Source organism: Staurois parvus, unplaced genomic scaffold, assembly GCF_062004578.1.
Source record: "Staurois parvus isolate SC_StPar_1 unplaced genomic scaffold, SC_StPar_1.0 ptg000152l, whole genome shotgun sequence".
NCBI lineage: Eukaryota > Metazoa > Chordata > Amphibia > Anura > Ranidae > Staurois > Staurois parvus.
The window spans coordinates 3,681,293-3,701,382 of record NW_028317948.1 but is presented as its reverse complement, the minus strand read 5'-3'; the positions used below and the strand labels follow the sequence as shown (position 1 = coordinate 3,701,382).

At 40.2% G+C, this 20,090-nt stretch overlaps 1 protein-coding gene across 1 annotated transcript in view; it reads right to left on the bottom strand.

The window, feature by feature from the left end:
* Window positions 1-252: 252 nt before the first annotated feature.
* LOC149463793 (cytohesin-3-like) overlaps window positions 253-20,090 on the bottom strand; it is a gene marked incomplete at its 3' end in the record, with an annotated part of 99,313 nt that continues 79,475 nt past the window's right edge. Inside the window, exons 2-4 of the mRNA XM_089674778.1 lie at window positions 13,414-13,496; window positions 7,750-7,814; window positions 253-319 (exon numbers count right to left, since the gene is read on the bottom strand). Coding sequence (XP_089530904.1) covers window positions 253-319; window positions 7,750-7,814; window positions 13,414-13,496 — 215 coding nt within the window. The remainder of the gene's footprint in view (window positions 320-7,749; window positions 7,815-13,413; window positions 13,497-20,090) is intronic.

Below are 20,090 nucleotides of genomic sequence, written 5' to 3'. Positions count from 1 at the left end.
TTAGTTTTTTTTCTAAAGGTATTGTACTTGTTCTTTAATGTAGCAGAAGGTTTACTGATATGGTGCATTTTATATTATATACATTGCAACATTGATGCCTGGATAGAAAATTGCCGTTGTTTCAAATGTATGGCTAGACAGTTGCAGTGCACACACGATTGATAGACAAAGATTTTTTTTTTCATCTTGTAAAGTTACCGATAGGTGTGCTTTCTTTAAAAATAGGCAATAAAAAGCGACAAAGTACATTACCTTTTTTGGGTCCATATTAAATTTTTTTCTTCCCATAGCAATCTGTTTATTCCTTTGTGTAGTTTTGCTACAAAAATAGACAAAACAACATTTAGAAAAAAAATCAAGTCCACACACACACTTTATTGTAGTCTCATAAATCTCTACACGGCAACTGTACAAAATGAATGGTCCAGGCATTTCACATTGTTACTAAAGCCATAAAATGGATGGGCTGCCCTTTTTATCAGATTTGCTGTAAGCCTCTTCCGGAACCATTAACTGTGCTCCGCTAATTGTTCTTAAATGGTAGGGAAGGCTGCAAATGTATCAGCATTTAACAGCAGTACAAATAGCTGCAATCTTTATAGTAGGATTTCATAAAAAATAGGTCGAACAGCCAACCAGATAAATATTTTTTATTGCAAGAAAATGATTGTACTTTTATATTTAACATGCTGAGCATTATGCATGTAGTGCCTAGTAACATACAATCTTTCAGTGTTACCCCTAATAGAGTCTTGGTTTCTTTAGTTTTGAAATGAAAGCAGGAATCTTGTTTACTGAAAAACAACTGTTTCCAGATTGGTCTGCTGTGTTAAATCAAGGTGAAAAATAAGTAGTGGGCCATGAAAAAAACAACTGAGAGCAGCACTTGTTCGGGTAAAAAGAAACAAGTAATTCAGGAATGAAAGCAGTATTAAACCTAAAAGCAAACATATTGAAGTTTACCAATTCTTAGTTGTGATGGCTGCATTAGTTTTCTTTTTTATGATTTCTTTAGTTTATTTTCATCTGGTGATCCAGCCAGTAATTCTATTGTTTTTCAACAGAGCAAGCTTGTTTTTAGATGTAACAGTTAGAGGATTAAGACAAACCATTTAACATTGACAAGTGCTTACAATGATCATAGTTTATTTATTCATGTAAAACCTTTAACTCTAAAAGGGAAAAAACATTTTGCTGTAGTTTGGCTTCAATTTGTTAATGTATCTAAATCTGCCAGTACATCTAACACTCTCCTCCACTTAGACTTGCAATGTTGCTGTCCATAGCTTCCTCTGTGCTTCTTCATCCAGTGTGTAGGCACACATGGGTTGAATTATGAAAGAATTTTCTTTCGAAAATCTTTCTAAGATTTTTCGTTGAAATTTCGCACCATTAGTGGGCCACAGCAATAGCCGATTTTCGAGCAACCAATTCAATCGAATTTGAGTGATAGGGCATGTTGGAAATCTTTTGAAAAACAAACAAATTTCTAATCAATGATGGGAGAATTGTGCGAGGAATGCAATTGAAAAAGAAATGAGCGCGAGCTGTGACCTGGAAAGAAAAAAAATTCTTTCCTGTAGCAACATGAAGTAAGATTAAAGGCTTAGTCGGTCGAATTTCGGAATCAATGGTGGCACCATCGGATTACAAAACTTCGAATTTTCTAAAGAAAATTTGTTCGGAATTCGACCCATGCATGGCCTGCATAAGACAGGAGCTGTGTTACTGGCTAGGTTACCAGGTAAAAACAGAGGGGAAAAAGCTTAAAAACAAATGCAGCCACCACAGCTAATGATTGGTAAGCTGCAATATATTAAAGCGGAGCTCCATCCAAAAGGGGAAGCTCCACTTTTTTTGCACCCTCCACTGCAACTTTTGAGGGGGGAGGGGGCAGCGGGTTCCTGGTTCTGACAGGTACCCGCTCTCGCTTCTGGTTCAATTTGCTGCGGTGAACTGAGACAGAAGTAAATCACCTCTTTTTTTTTTTTTTTTCGCGATAAATGAAAAAAAGAGCATATAATTAGAAAAAAAAAATTTTTTTTTTACTTTCTGCTATAAAACATATCCAATAAAAAAAAAATCAAATTTCTTCATGCATTTAGACCAAAATGTATTCTTCATGTATTTGGTAAAAAAAATGCTAATAAGTGTATATCGATTGGTTTGTATGAAATGTATAGCGTCCACAAACTATAAGATATATACCAGATTTTTTTTTATACTAGTAATGGCGGTGATCAGCGACTTATAGCGGGACAGCGAGCTATCTGACACTGACTGACACTTTGTGGGAACTGGCTAACTGCCATTGACATCTCCAGTGACACTAATACAGTGATCAGTACTAATATTATACACTGAAACTGTACTAATAACATTGGCTGGGAAGGGATTAACATCTCGGGCAATCAAAGGGTTAAATATGTGCCTATGTTTACTGTGTGTACTGGGTGGCGCTTTTACTAAAGAACAGGGGCGGACTGACAACTCATGGGGCCCCCAGGCAATAGAGGATCATGGGGCCCCTGTGTCCTCGCACACACCCAAAAAAGCCTATGAAAAAGCCAATGAAAGGTACCAGGGGCATCTCATGGGGCCCCCTACTGACCCCGGGCCCGAGTGCCCGAGTGCTCTAATGGTCAGTCCGCCCCTGCTAAGGAATATGCAAAAACCGACACATCACCACTGTCAGAAGAGAGTTGTGTTGTTTACATTCACAAAGCTCTCTTCTGTCAGTGGCTCTGACGATAGGCCATAAATCATTGGCTGGGACTGCTGATCAGCATGTACAGGAGCCAGTGACAGCACAGCTGAGTGGGCGCGCCCCCCTACCTGGAAATGCAGAATCGCGTACATATACGTGATTCTGCGCAGCCGGCCCGCATTGTAGCATTAACACTACAGTGTGCAGTCGGCAAGTGGTTAAAGTGTTGCTAAACCCACAACAGTAAAATCAGTCTGTATATGCCGTAAAGCACGCTTGATATACTCACTATGGAACCTAAGGGGTTAATCCTCTGCATTGTGTAAAAATGCTGTTCGATCCTGACTTCTCTGATCCTCCCCTTCTTGAAGTGTCCCCCTCTTATTTCCTGATAAGACATATCATGTGGAAACACTGTGCACATGCTCAGTTTGGTGTGTATTGCTACAGCAATTCTTTGTCATAGGAGAGTGCATGTGATTAGTACAAGGCCAATCAGCGCTGTCCAGACAAAGGGTCAGGGGTTCTGCATCCTCCTAGAGCAGAAAGAAAACTCCTCCTACAAGCTTTAACCAGTGCTCTGCTGAACACTGACAGAAGTCATAAGACTGCTCTAACTGCTGATGAGAAAAGGTATTTAGCAGTTTATATTTACTAAAATAATTGTATTTCCATGTTCTGTGTACTGTGGGTGGGAGACCAAATATAGGGAATGCAGGGTCCTGGGTTTAGTAATACTTTAATGTTTCTTATGATGAAAATGCACAAATATATCCACCCTTTAGAGTGATTAGATCAAAATCTTTGATTGGATGCCATTGTTTACTGCATTCTATTTCCCTTTAAATAATAGAGTAATTCATTCAGACATTAATTTCAGTTCTTACATGAAGTTAATACCAAAAGTGAGAGTGAAGCCCATTTTAAGCAATAGCATAAAATTAAAGATTTGTTTCAAATGAGGCAACATGACATAAAAGTAACAGTTATAAACGTAATAAATTGGCTATTTTTCTAGGATAAATCCTATATTTATTACGGAATGATGTCCCATGACACATTTTCTAGTCAAATATTCCATTGAATGGGGTTTTTTAAATAAATTGGAGGCACTCCAATATCCTGTTCTAAGCACATCCCACCAAATATCGCACACATGATACCATATCTGACTCTTGGCTGTCGTCTTTGCCTGCAGGCAAAACTGCACGAGGACCATCATGAGAAGGACTTAAAATAGAACATTAATTGGTTCCCTCGTAATTCTAATCATGGATCTTCAGCAAGCTAAAATATTAATGCAACGTGAAATCCAATTTTCCGTCGTCTCCCAAGTTGTTAAAGGCGTTTGGGGATAATCACTGCGCCACATGAGCTAGAAGTGACAATAGTGTGTTGGCTGTCTGATAAAGTTTAGTGGGCCTTGATAATCAAAGGGTCTGAAATACAACTGCTCTTGTAGTCCAGAGCAGCTAAAAGGGTCCTCCATTTCACTTCACTAAACTATAAGAGTATGAAAAGGACAATTTAGCTTTTGCAACAAGGACATTCTACTCTTAAGGGTCTATTTATCACCCATGATGCACACATTTTTCTAATTAAATCTTATGTGCCAAGTGTGTAAATGCCCAAAGGGGACACAGTAAGTATAATAAAATTATTTTAAATACATGCTTAAACAATGTGGCAAGTTGACAAGAGGAAAATTTGGAACTGGGGAAAAATCAAGAGCAGCTCCTCTCCACCTAAATCTCCTTTGCAGCATACATTTTCAGTTATGCTGTTTTTCAATTACTAGCAGCAATCAGCAAATTAGTATCCATCTGGACCAAAATGTTAGTTTAGACAGTCCTATTGATTGTCATTGATTTTCCAGAATTAATTACTTCCCTGGAAACTTAAAAATGTCTTCCCGTTTTATTTCCCTAAAGAGTTGATGCTTCCATCACAAAACAACCAAATTACACAGAGTATGCTGACGCCACCTGTATTAAAAAATAATATTTAATGCTAAATTATTTTAAGTTAACACAGAATCATTTTAAGCCATTTAAAATTATTTCCAAACCTGGCATTCATCAAAGTGTGGGTTTAAAGGAAATCCGTTGCGTAAACAGCATGTGATTACTAGCCTATCCTTTTGAAGATGCTGTCTAGTAGTTTTATGGACTCTTGCTTTTATACAGAGTCTCCAACCTGGTACAAGTACGAAGAATTTTACTTACCTGACCTTCCACTCCCCTGGAAGATTGCACTCCCCCATGATCCAACAGTGGACTGTCCCTTGGCCTCACGCCCAGAGCAGAGCTATGGATCCTGCTCTGATCTTGAGGACATCAGGACTCTAGACCACAGGGATGCAGAGGACCGATCTAGCTGGGGGGAGGGAGCAGAGGATCAGGTGAGTATCTCCTTTTATTGTTCTCCTGGAAATAAATGAGCAATCAACCCTTGCAGTGGCCAGCCTGATTTTCTCCACATCCTTTGCAACATTCCTTCAATTATAAAGCTAGGAGGTAAATACTACAGAGGGCAAATGCAAATTAAGCAACCAAGTTGGATATTCAGCGAATACGCAGATTGTATAAATTAACCAAAAGGGTGCAGCAGGTCTCCATAAGAAATCACTGAGAAACTATGGATTCACTGAGTTCAGATAGATAAAAGTTTAATGGGTGAATCATGCAAGATCAGCCACTTTAAGGGTTCATGTACACTGCAGCTGATAAACTCACGTTCAGGAGCTTTTCTGCAGTTTATTTTTTAGCAGCTCATGAACTCTCCCTAATGTTGTCCTATGTGTCCATGTACACATAGTCGTTTACAGTAGTTTACAGGCAATTGAGTTTACAGTCGTTTTTTTGAATGCACCAAACTTGCGTTCAGGAGTAGATTGTATCAGCGCTTCAAACGCCAAACACTTGTAAAAGTGTCTAACCGTGTTTATAAGCGTTTGCGTTTAGAAGAGGTTTTTAACTGTTCCATATCCAGATGCTGTCCAGAGCCTTTTTTCATCATCAAAAATTCCATATATTCAAATTATTATTATTATTACATCGAGTTTATATAGCGCCAAAGGGTTTGCTCAGCGCTGTACAATAGGGGGGACAATACATGGCACAGTACAACAAAAACAGACAGCGTACGAGGGGTAAGAGGGCCCTACTCTTTCAGGCTTACAATCTAGGAGGGAGGGGGTAGTGGAACAATAGGAAGTGGCTGAGGGGAATGAAGTGGCTGAGGGGGATGAAGTGGTGGGAGGAATGAGGGAGGATGGACCCAGTACACCAGCACAGTCAGTTCCAGGTTTTGAGTGAAGGAAAAAACCGGTAGAACGTGCCACATGATGGGATCCATAGTGAATACAACTAGAAAAGACAGGTCATCTCAACATAGTGCTCTCTCTGCTTCTGCTCTCTCTATTTCTTTCAAAATGTCTAAAACAGTTAATTTTTTACTGCTTTTCAGTGCATTCTGGGCATTTTGGAAGGTCTCCTGAGGTTATCTTAAAAAAAAAAAACAAAAAAAAACGCTTCTAAAACGCAAACAAACGCCGTATGCAAACGTGGCTAAACAGACATGTTTTAACCTACGTTTTCCAGCAGTCAGTTTCCATCGTTCAGAAGAGTTTTCCAAATGTCCCATGTACATGAACCCTAAGGGTCCATTCACACCATGTGCGGTGGTGTGTGCCAAGAAAAGGTGTAGCTGGCTGTACTTTTTCTCGACGCAGAGTGAGGCAATCCATTGCCTTGCACCGTGTGGTGGCTAATCAAACTTAAACAAAAGTCACAGTGTGATGTTTCAATAAAATGCAGTTAAAAAACAAAAAGTGCGATCCACTTAGATTGGCTCATTGGTACTGCAGTGGTCCTTCTGGCTGCACCACACATCAGCTGTTGCATTGTAACATTGCGGCTGGTGTGCATTAACCCTAAACAAACAGCAAATGTTCTGGAAAGCAACAGGTGATTGTGGTGGGAGAACAATGAATGTTACCATGCTATATAAATCAGGTAATCAAAAAATACCCATAATGCTGCTGCCACAAGATGCTCAAAGCAACCTGAAGTACATATACAGTATAATTATAATAGACCTATAACAGGTATAGCGCAATCCACCCAACATAAGCAGTTGGTGCTAAATAATATAGCAGGCACATGTTAGACTTTCTTACTGACACAAGGGGGTTTATTTACTAAAGCTGGAGAGTCCAAAATCAGACTCCCTTCTGCATAGAAACCAATCAGCTTCTAACCTCAGCTTGTTCAATGAAGCTTTGGCAATGAAACCTGGAAGTTGATTGGTTTCTATGCAGAAGTGAGTCTGATTTTGGACTCTCCAGCTTTAGTAAATAAACCCCATGGAGTCAAATTTCTCCAGTGAGTGCAGGAGAAGTTGGGTGGGGGGTTCACCTTGAAGTGGGCACCTACACAGAGATATGGAGTACAGATTTGTAAGCACCTACCTTGAACTTATGGGAAATAACATGCAATACTGAGCACGTTTGTGGACTATGCATATTTGTGGACTTCTATAGAGTTTGCACCATAAATGTTTTCACAAGGTTTTATTTAGCACAAAAGTGCATATATGTTGGGTGGATATTGCTGTGTCCGTTATAAGTCTATTATACATACCTAATGAATAAAAGTGAATAAATTATATTTGGAATTTGTCTCATAGATTAGTTTAAATAATTTTGTCTGTAGTAAACGCCTAAATCAGTTATCCTTTCCCATTTCCTAATGCCTGTCCTGGCTTTAGATGGACACTTCTCCCCAATCAGGACTATGCCAGCAGCAATGGTTATCCATTCTTCCCATATGAATAGATTATTCTTTTGAACATATCCCTGTGGTGGCCGACTTCAGAACCTGACCACAATACAGCAGGAGCATCCAGTGCTGAATTAATTATATTTTGTTGATAGGCTTTAATCAAATGCTGGTAATAATGCTAGTGAGTCACTTGTACAAAGATTTTGCAACAATACCCCGACATTAAAAGACAATAACCTAGTTTAATAAAATGCTTACCTTTCTTCTACAGACGTTAAATTGTCAATTTCTGTCATCACTTCTGCAATTTCAAACTTCAACCTCTGTAAAAAAAAAAAAAAAAAATAGTTAATACCAAATGAAAGTGATTGTTTTTACACATGGGAGTGTAGAAGTCTTGAAGCTTTGACATAATTATTGCACAGGAGATCTTTTCTCAGGATTAACATGGCTTACACATCACAAGTCAGATATGACACTTCTAAGTTTATGTATAAAATGTTGTTCTGAAGGAGCATGCAGCAGTTCAAAAGCTAAAAGCTTTAAACATTGTGATTGTGCATCAAAATCGCACCACTAAAAGGGTGAGATGGATGAAAGAATGAGTTGTTTCAAGACAAGAGCTAGTATTGTGATGTTGTGAGGTTGGCGTGAGCAAAAACTGGCAAACACATTTCCCGTAAAATACACCAAAGCCATGACGCCTTTCTGCAAATTTTATGTCTAATGACTCGTGGGCACCGAGCTCCAGTAAGGTCAAATGGACAATGTGTGCATAAAGAGAGTAAAGCTTCATGTTCAACAAATGTCCTAAAAAAAAAAATTTGGGGTTTTCAAATAAACATACATACCTCCATGCTGCAGCTTTTCCCCGCCGACTCTAAGCCCAAGAACTGAGCAATCACATGATCACTCATCACTCAGGCCTGGGTCTGCGCAAAGTGAAGAATGGGGACTGTCAGTGCTCACTGGAGCGCTGGGCTGGTGAATAGGCAGTCGCAAGTGGCTTTGGATCTCAGTCATGTGCTGGGAGATGGAGACAGCTGTCAGACAGATGGGTGGATCCTGACAATACGGTCAGGATCCTTCCAGAACGTGAAGTGGATCAGCTGACTGCAGGCTTTAGCTGACTCGGGGTTACAGGAAAGCAAAAGCAAACAGTGTTGTCTCACAGCTGTCAATCCCCTTTTCTCGATTAGGGTATGTAAGAATAAGTGAAAGAAAAAGTAAGAAAAAGAAAAGGAAAATATAAGGGGATGCTAGAAGGAAACACAGCAAGTCCATCTTTTAGACTTTTATTTTTTTACCTTACACATGATGCCAATTCTAATAAAATAGGTAAGGTTCAAGTTAAAGTATAGCAATAAAAACTCATCAGATGTCAATATGACACTATGTTGTGTTGAAGAAGCGACTCCGTACAGCCTGGAAGCCTTGGTTTAACCATGCAACCCCTGCAATTTGAGCAATGGCACTTAAGGTTACTATGGACACAAACACATTTTAAATCTGTTTTGATAACATCAATGACCACTTATGCCCCAAATCTAAGATATTTCCAACTCCTAACGCTGAACTCTAGGCAAGCAGCCAGCTGAAACACATATATGGGAGCAATTTTTACTTGCTACTTAGTTTGCGATTCTGTGTGGCCTGTTTTATGATCCAGGCATCCCTGCCAGATTGCACAGCCAACTACTGCCTACTGGACAATGAAAGAGTAACAGAAATCCTTTAGATTGTAAGCTCTCATGAGCAGAGGCCCCTGACCCTCTTCTGATATATTGTACCTGTATTGTCTCTATTTATTTTGTAAACTGCTGTGCAAGCTGTTAAATGCTGTATAATATAATAAATGCTGAATAATAATAATAATAACAAATAATTGAGTTCATCCTTCTGTTTAATTTTGGATTCTCTCCTCCTGTCAATCTCTTTCTGGTCAGCACATGTGCATGCCGCAGAGCCTGACTGGAACCTAATGTTGGCCTTTCTTCTTCCATTCTGAACCTCATTGTCCAAGCTGACTAAACAGAGTCTGGTACTTACAGTCACTGGCCACTTTATTAGGTAGTACACCAGTTTAATTTTTTGGTAACACAAATTGCTAATCAGCCAATCAAATGGCAGAAACTCAATGCATTTAGGCATGCAGACATGGTGAAGACGACTTGCTAAAGTTCAAACCATGCATCAGAATGGGGAAGCAAGGGGATTTAAGGGACTGTGATTGTGGCATAGTTGTTGGTGCCAGACGGGCTGGTCTGAGTATTTCAAAAACTGCTGATCTACTGGGATTTTCATGTACAACCAGCTCTAGGGTTTACAGAAAATAGTCCAAAAAAGAGAAAATATTCAGTGAGTGGCAGTTGTGTGGACGAAAATGCCTTGTTGATGTCAGAGGAGAATGGTCAAATTGGTTTGAGATGATAGAAAGGCAACAGTAACTCATGTCAATATGGACCAAAATCTCTGAGGAATGTTTCCAATGCCTTGTTGAATTTATGCCACAAAGAATTAAGGCAGTTCTGAAGGAAAAAGGGGGTCCAAACCAGTACTAGCAAGGTGTACCTAATAAAGTGGTCGGTGAGTGTATAATAGCTAAATTAAAAGTGAATTGAATGAATTTGAATAAATATTACATTAGAGGAATTTATTATACATCTTTCTAGAGTTTAACTTTCAAAAATATTGTTAGCCAAAACTTTTACATCAGGGGTCTCCAAACTTTTCAGTATGAGGGCACATCATAAATTTTACAAATATTCCAGGCGTGAAAAGAGTTTGTTTTATAACTGAATGCGAACCCTTTACATCAGGATTCCAATCAGAGTCACCACGTACATCAGGGTCCCCATCAGAGTTTCCCTTTACTTCGGGGTCCCCATCAGAGTCTTCTGAGCATCAGGCCAAAGCAGAGACCATTAGAAGCCTCTGCTGACCTGAGTCTTCAATATGTGCATTGAAAAAACATTGAAAAAAGGCCACAGACCCTAGCTGTGGGCCAGAAGTGGCTTTGTTTTAAATGATTAAATTTTGACTAAAATTGAATGAATCAGGTAAAAAATGTGGTATGATATTTCACATCAATGGTATACAAAATACAAATAAAATAGAAATACAAAATAAATGCATTCACATCAAAATGGCGAGGAAAGGAAAAGAAGTACTATAGACATATTTTCATTGAGATCTAGTTTTTCCATTGTGATAATATAATCCTTCCATGATATTACAAAAATGGAACCTAAACAAATGGGGAAATTCAATTCTTCTTAGTAAGTCTACATAGTTATTAACAGTATAATTTTGATAGCACTGGAGTGAAGTGCTACTATTTCATTAGTGCTGCAGGAAAAGAAGCATCCAGTTCAAAGTAAAAGTAGCATGCAGTTCAAAGTAAAAGTAACCCACCAGAATCCACTTGTTTGAAAAATCAGTCTGTGACTTGTGATGGGTACAACACTTTGACCCCTTGCATGATCCTACTGAATAGAGATGTACAATGTAGAATATCTATACTTTTCTGAAGACAAGAAGTCACTGCAGACTATTTCATGCTGCAACTAATAATCACATGCACATTGTTCACACACACTAGCTGGATCTTTTTATTCCAAGCAGCTGTGTGAGAACATTTAATTTTGGGTAAATGCAGTCGACAACTTCATATTTCCAAAGATTACCATTCATCCAGGGGGATTCCAAAATGTTTTAGGTTCTCAAGGACCCCATTTACACAGCTATGATACAGGATACTAAATATGCTGGCCTCTTCCTGCCGGCTACTTTCTCCAAAGATTCCACACCCACCAGTGTCACCATGATGAGTGGTCTGCTGAATCACGCACTCAGCTGTATGAGAACAATCCCACACAGCTTCTCATAGAAGCATACAGGAAAAATGATTATCTGCTCTCCAGCTGAGAGATGATTCAGAGGGTTTTTTTTTTTTTTATCAATGGCAGGAAACGTTTGCCATGACATGTGTTAGCATAGCTACTGATTTTGAGGGCAGGTTTACACCATGAATTGCAAAGGAACATGTTGTGCTTTCCTGTGCGATTCAAATGTGATCCAGGTGCAGCACGATTCATCCCATTCATCTGAATGGGCTGAAATTGCACTGGACTGCACCAAAAGTAGTGCGTGCACTACGTTACAAAACACACAGCAATTGGATTGCACGGTACTACTGTACCATGCGATCTTGTGCAGGCAAACACACTGCGTTTTCCACCTGTATCTGGGGTATCATTAACACTGACATGCGCTGCACCACAGTGAATGTGGTGCGGGAAATGTGCAAGGAACGTCAAATTGGTGTCAAATTGGTGTTTGTTTTTGACAGCAACAACAAGAAAATTCGAAAGACCAAGATAGAAATATGTATGTCCAAAAAACATTTTCTAACAGAGTATGCTGTTTTAGTTTGAGAAATTCCATTGAGAACAAAACTGAACAAAAAGAAAACAATTTTAAAAGTACCTAGGAATGACATTCGCAAAGTCTCTGTGGGCATTAGGGGCATTAGGGAATGACATACTGAGTTTTTTCATATGAAAATCTACCAGTGTATGGCCAGCTTATAAATGCCTCGATGAGAAGAGTGAGAGCACAAGGAAAGAGAGAGAGTGCGAGAAAAGAGAGAAGAAAAAGAAGAGAGAGCGCAAGAGTGAGCGAGGGAGAGAGAGCAAGAGAAGAAAGACAGCGCAAAAAGAGTACGAGAAGCGAGAAAAGAGCACAAGAAAAGACAGCACACAAAAGAAGAGAGAGTGCAAAAGAAGAGCGAGAGAGTGCAAGAGAAGAAAGAGACAGCGCAAAAAGAGAGAGTATGAGAAGCGAGAAAAGAGCTATGAGAAAAGACAGCACACAAAAGAAGAGAGAGTGCAAAAGAAGAGCGAGAGAGTGCAAGAGAAGAAAGAGAGACAGCGCAAAGAGAGAGTATGAGAAGTGAGAAAAGAGCTATGAGAAAAGACAGCACACAAAAGAAGAGAGAGAGTGCAAAAGAAGAGCGAGAGAGTGCAAGAGAAGAGAGAAATGGGGGGGAGGGGGTGAAAGAGAGGAAAGAGGGGGAAACAGATAGTTACAGAGTACAGAATTTAGGAAGCAGACAACCCAATCCCCAGGATTAGAGAGAACCAAGAGTAAAGTGAAGCTAAACCCAAAAACAAAAATGTAATATAATGCAGCATGTCAGTCCTTAGATGTGGTGGCTGCATTCATTTCCTTCCAATACCAATTCCTATTCTACTGTGAGAACACTCACCCACTACGCTGTATGTCAAAGCAGCACTTTATGTGATGCTCTGATTTGGACTACAAACACAGAAGATAGCTGGAAACATTGTTTGAGATTTCCATTCAGTCTACGGGAAGTTACAAGGACACCGAATTTCTAACAGGATCATTAAATATATTTCTGTACCTACAGAACTTTCTAAGCTTTAAAGAGTATATAAATCTAGCTGCATACGCAGTCCAGCGTGCATTCCCAGAATGAATGACACCCGTCCACATGAGCGTGATGACGTCACTGGTCAACCAAGAGGCTGAAACCCCAGAACTCGAGGAAGAGATGACAGCAGTTGGTAACAGATGCAATTATTGCAAAGGTGGAAAGTGGAGTTTATTTCTGGTTTAAAATGAAGAAAACTAATGCTGTCACCACATCTAAGGACTTGTAAGCTGCAATGTATAAACAATATAAAATCTTAAGCTAACATAGGGGAGCTGTGGTGAGTCTAGAGCAAATTGTGAATATTCCATGTAAGTAGCCATGTGTATACACCATTATGAAGTATGGAAACACTGGTGTAAAGAGTTCCACAGGCCTATCCACCAATAATGCATTTGGCAAACCCCAGCCTATACACCAGTGCTAGAAAACAAACAAATCCCACAACACACATCAATTGTTACCTCAATGTCATCTATAAGCTCTTTTTTCCTGCGTCTTATATTCAAGAGTTCTTCCCTTTCCTCTGATGACAGGTCTTCTGGAACTGAAAAAGAAATGAAAACACATATTACTCTCCCCACACTGAGCAGATGCACTTACGCTACAAATAAATAATGACCACTTCCTGACCAGAAAATACTATTAATATAAAAGGCAACAAACATGTCCAAGCCACAATGGCACCCACAGCTAAGCATGAAGCAGAGCGAAAAACTCAGTCCTTTGATTTCCACTCAGCCTTAGACCCCACTGCTGCAGTTTGTTTTAAGGCCATGCTGACATCCTATGGACGGACAGCTTGTCGCCAAGGCTACGGACTTATTCAGTTTACCGGTCTCACGGCCTGGTCACGGTGACAGGAAACACACAGCAGCTACAAAAGCAAAGGCTCAGTGATGGCTAGACAACACAAACTATTAAATTCTATTTTATGTGGAGGACTCGATATTACACAAAAATAAATATTTACGCGTAGAAAATGAAAAAAATAAAATAGAGAAGGCAGTGAATAGAGTACTAGGTACATGTTTGCGTGCAGAATTAAGCCTTTTACCTGTAACAGATTTAGCATATTGCATGAGAAAGTCAGCAGCAACAGTGGACTGTATGATTACAAGGGCGGCGGAGAGCTGGGTGCCGCAGCCAGCAGAGCTCAGCGTGGGCCTTTGATCTGTTGCTGAAACAAGTAATCAGCTGAGTGTCTGCACACGGCCCACCCCATGAAGCTGCTGTACTGCAGAGACTTGAATATTACACACTAATTGGGTTTAGAGATGTAAACGTAATCAGCGCTGCAACTTGTAATTGTCTCTACTCCACAAAACTATTCTATCGGGGTAGGGAGAAGATAACCGTCACCAAAACCAGAATGACAGAGGGCTGCTCTATGACAAAGACTCTACATTAATAAGTATGTCATAAGAGATTCAGCTTCTGTATCAGTGTGTGCAGGATGGCTCTATTTCCTTTTAATGCTTTCAGCCCTGTCAGTTTTTGGCATAGGGATCTTGGCAAGATGTTATCACCAACCTTAAAAGAAGTTTGGGGATAAAAAACATCCATACCCACTTCTATACTGCAGCATCAGTCCCATATCAGCTCTATGCTATCACATAACTGCGGATTACTCATTTTTGAGTCTGCTTGGAGCAGAGAGCAGCGACCGTCAGTCACCGCTCTACTCCTACAGTGCTCACTAGAATGCAGGGCAGGAAAGGAGATAGGCGCAGGTGGCTATGGCTCTCAGCTTCGCGCTGAGGGGGGGGAATTAGCTATCAATCAGGCAACTGGGTGGATCCCAAAAAAATTGTCACAATCTTTCAAGAGCCTGGAGTGGCTCTTCCACATCAGTTGACAGCTGGCTATAGTCCACTGTCAGCTGATGCTGGGTCACAGGAGATCAAAAGTAAGTGCATTTCTGTGACCCACAAGAGAAGAATAGCCAAAAAGCTTTGGCAATACTTTTCTTTTAATCTCAACCCTATCCTTAAAGCGTACCTTAAACCAAAAATACATTTTTTCCCATTGTAGCCTACTAATTATTAAATGCGGTGACTGTGTTAGTTGTATTTTTTTAGGCTTTTTTCCCTTCATTTTCAACAGGTGATTCAAACAGTAACACACTTCCCACCTACACAGTGACCAAACCCGATCCACTGTTCTATCCATGGAGAAGCAACGTAGACACCCTTGAACAGCAGCACTGTCACCCTAGTGAGAGGGTAGGGTTAATTGGACTTGGGCATGTGCTGTAGGGCCTTTAGCTACCTGCTGGAGAGAATATCTTCTAAAGAAGCTTCTTACTGAAGCATGTCAGAGGTGCTGGGTAGAAGCTAGACAATGTAATAAGGATTCAGCACCCATCAATTAAGGTACCAGATTGTTCCAAAAGGCTCAAGAACCAGATTTATTAAGAGAGATCCATTACAACTTAAGCCTCATGCACACTAAGCATTTATTGCCAATGCATGAGGTTCCAGCACTTAGGTACAGGTGGAAGGTACAGTAGCAGTTGTCCAGACTACCGGTAGCCTATAATAGTATATCAGAGTCTGACAGCTCTTGCGCCTGGATGGCGCACCAAGCGGTACTTGCGGTTATGTGCCCAGGGATGAATACAAGGAAATATAGCAGTCTGCATTGTGGACATTCATTCCAGTTCATACCACGCTAAATACAACTCTCACTCGTGTACCATCCAGCCCGTCCAACCAGAGCAGCCATCAGGCTCTCATAGACTTTTCCAGGCTGCTGGACAGTGATTCTGTACCTTCCACCTGCACTTAAAAGCCTGAGCCTCATTTACTAGATCGAAACGCCCAGGGTGCATGAGGCCTTAAGAAGGACTTTTGTCTGCTCTTACAGAGTCATGGATTTGCCAGGCTGCTCTCACAGGAACAGCATATACCAAAATGCTACTCTTACAGGGCCTACTACCACCAGAATACCGATCCTATATTTGTGTTCTTATGGGGTATCTTGTACCCCTAAACACTCTCTAAAATTTAGTTTAAAATAAAAGATAAAAGATAAAGAGACTAAAGTGAGTGGCATCCAACTTAATTTGTCTCCCCACCATACACCAAGAACCACTACCTGATATGCAAATGTTAGCCTGCCACACTACTTAAGGGGTCATTCTGCAGCACCCCAAGAGGAGTGCTACACATGTAACATGCACCACAATGCTAATCATTTTGAATGACACCCCAATGCAGTAAGGCAATGTAGCAAGCCACTATACTTGGCAATGTGCGCTATTGTATTGTCATGCCTTGCGATATGAAAAAAAAAAAAAGGATCATGTGCAATTTTAATCGCTTGGCAGCCACCCTATAGTAGAACTATTGCTACGGGGGGGCAAGGCTGTGCAAAATCACGTATATATACACGTGACTTGCATTTCAAGGTATGAGGCAATCGTCGGGTAAACCTGATCGGGGAGAGACCTGTGTGTAAACAACATGGGCCTCTCTCCTGTCAGCAAGGACATACTGCTTTGTATTTCTTTGTACAGCAGAGAAATACAAAGCAGCCTGCCTCCCTAGTAAAACACACCTCAGCACACATCGTAAAACACACAAAGCACACAGTTAACCCTTTGATCGCCCCCCCTTGTTAACCCCTTCCTGCCCAATGCCATTGGTACAGTGTCAGTGCTTTTTATTAGCATTGATCACTGTATTAGTGTTACTGGGGATGTCAGTGGCAGTTAGTCAGTTTCCACCCAGTGTCCAAATGCCCGCCACAGTCCCACTATAATTCGCTGATCTCCACCATTACTAGTATTTAAAAAAACAAAATTCCAGTATATATACACACCACCATTTGTAGACGCTATAACTTTCACGTAAACCAATTCATTTACACGTATTGGGATTCTTTGTTAGCAAAGACATGTAGCAGAATACATTTTGGCCTAAATTCATGAAGAAATTAATTTAACTTTTTTTTTTTATTGGATAGGTTTTATTGCAACAAGTAAAAACTATTTTTTGGGTGTGGGGGGGGGGGGGGGTAAATCCTCTGGAGGGCAAGTGGTTAAGCACGTTGGGGTCTGTTGGCATCCCATTAATTTTGAATAGACTGCCTTAACGCAACACATTAAAACATGTTAATGTAAATGGAGTCCACCACTCATTTTACCTGAATGCAGGAAGATTTAAAAATACCAATAAATGCAGCTCTGTATTTTTACCTAAAAATGTATTGTATTTTTAAAAGGAACTAGTGTAATACCTAAATTTGACTAAATAATGGAATTGTACAGGAACGCGGAATGCGTTCCTGTGCGATTCAAGTGTGCACTGGCCCTAACTTTATCAGAAAAAAGATCAGATCACCACACTGGATGTGCCATCTGACAGGGCTGTATAGCTGTCAAGACTAGATAGACAAAAAACAAATCATTTTGCAGGTAAAACAAATCCTATATATGTATTTCAGTGTATGGTATTTTGGGGTTCGTCCGGATTTCAGTCTTACAGAAATTTTGCCACCTCCCCATGCTTAACCAAATGAGCACATTAAGTAAAAGTACATCTATAACCATAAGTCAGGCTGACTTCTTATCAGTTTTTCTCTACTCCTATTCTGAAACTAGATTTCATTTATTTAGCTACTTCCAATGCCCAATCTGAGAGAGACCCATATAAGCACTGGCAGGCTTTACAGATTCAGAACCTCACAAAATTGACTAAACAGACAAGTGCAACCACCAACTCCATACAGAGCCCCAGCCAAACTTTTAGGACACAAAGAAACTCTTGTGCAAAATCAAGGAGCAAGGGGTAACCTATGAACTGTAGGAAACGATTACGAAAAGCTCATGCAGTTTCAAACACCACTAAGTTGTCCGGTTAACTAGCTTCAACCTTAATATGGTCCTAGTATTTGTATGCTTGACGGTGTTAAATTCCTTTTTCTTTGTTTAAAATATGAGCTATGTGGGGTAAAAAAAAAAAAAAAAAAAAAAATTTGCAAAAGGCAGAAATGTTAAATCTAGCTTAGCCTGCAGAGCAAATATGACAATAAAGAGTTACCAAAGTGGTTAGCATATTAGGGGAGCTCAGCTCATCTTCCTGTGTTAGTATTCTTATTACTCAACTCTTCAGAGTGAGTCAAAAATAAACCAAAGTCTGAAAGGTCATACAATAAAATGAACCCATGCTTTACCCATGTAGCACAACACAGGTATAGCTTTACTTTGCTCCCCCAATGCTAGCAAAGAAAAGGCCCTGTGTAGACACCGAGCACTGAGCTAAATAATAGCCAAAATCTCGAGTAGCCTTTTTCAACCAGGGTGCTTTCTGAGTTCTTCAGGGGTGTCTTGGCAAAATGCCTAAAATTGCCCCAAATTGCCCAAAAATTGTCATCCAGCTAGAGGGAGGATGAAGCTTGCCTTTTGTTACATAAAGCCACAGGATTTCATTGAACAACATTACAACCTTGGGCACTGTGTGGGCCAGTTGCCAACGCCCTACCAACCCGCAGTGTCATCGGTTGATAACAAGGACTTCAGGCACCTGCACAGCATCCTTGTTTGTCCCCCTTATCCCCCTTCGCTGGGACCACGTTAGCTTCTTGGGGTAAAGAAAATGAGAAGAAATGCTGGAATACTTATCAGTACCTGTGTGCAAAAGTGCATTTGCTTTGTAAGGCTCCATGCACGCTGGGCATTTTAATAATGCTGGTAACATTAGATGTGTAAAGTCACATTAACAACGTGAGTTTTTCAGCATTTTTGTATTAGCATTAGGGGCGTTTTACTATATTTGTGTTTTTTAGAAACTCATTTGACCCAAAAAAATTTGGGGGTAAAAAAAAATGTCCAAAATGCTGGTTTGCCGTGAGTTACCGTGCTTTACCACGTTTTTCAGCGTTAGAGCGTTTTTACAGCTAAAAAACTCCTCTAGAAACCCACTAGTTCTGGGGGGTTTTTTCCAGCCAAAAACACCCCTGCCAAAAAACGTGTACATGGACACATAGGATAACATGCTGGGGAGTTTACAGGCTGTAGAAAAAAAACTTCAAAAGCAAAAAACAGCCGCTGTAAAAACATGCAGTGTGCATGAGTAAATCACTAAGGGTAAATCACCTCTAATGTTGGGTGTCCTACGTGTGCGGAGCTTGCAAAGTGTAAAACTATAATTTGACTTTATATTTTAGAATGGGGAGCCTCAAGATTGTTCATAAGTTTAAAGGATGTCTTGGCTGGAAAAAAAGTTGAGAAGTACTTGTCTAGGGAACAAAAACTGACAGCTGTCACTTGACAACAGGTGACAGAAACCCTCCTAAAAAAGTAAACCCAGGTCAAGTGACAAATTCCAAAATTGGGATTTTCGCTCACTTCCTCTCGTGTTTCCAGAAAGAAGTTAAAACCCTTTATCCAAAAGCAGGCACAATGTTGGTTGGAGACACACTCGACTGTTTTGTTAGCTCCTAGATTAGCCTTCTCAAACTTTTTATTCCAGAGGTACCCTTGAAGTAATGCATTGGTCCCAGGGAACCCCTTCTAAAAATTACTGCATCTGCAGCTCACTGTACATTTGTGTGATGATCAAGAAGAATGTTCCTTACATTTGTGGTCAGTGGGAACAATCCCACCCTTACAGAGAGCTACAATGATCATTTGTTTCAGAGGCAAGATTTCTAAGTGGCAGAAATCGCTCCTTGCTCAAGGAACAACTAGCAACATTTAGGAGGAACCCTATGGTCCCACAGAACCCTGGTTGAGAACGACAGTCCTAGATTATGTGCCAATTTATGAACTGCACAAAATCTAGTTTAGTTCACGACATTGTAGAATATTATGCTGAATGTCAAAATTGAGCCCTATTTGGGCACAAAAGCAGTGCATGTAAACCACAATCTGGTAAGCTTTAGGTCTCATGCACACAGGATGTATTTACTGATGCTTTTAAGGGCTTCGGGTGTTTTTTTTTTTTCATGTTTCCAAACGCCCCTCCAATGTATCCTTTGTGTCCATGCACACACACTTTAGCAGCATTTAGTGGCAGGAGAGTTCCGAGGTGGGGAAAAAAAAGAACACTGCAAGTGCAGCCAGGAGCAGCGTCGGTTTTTAACAGAAATAAATGCTTGATGTTTGTAAACACATGTTAATGCCAGGTACAACTAG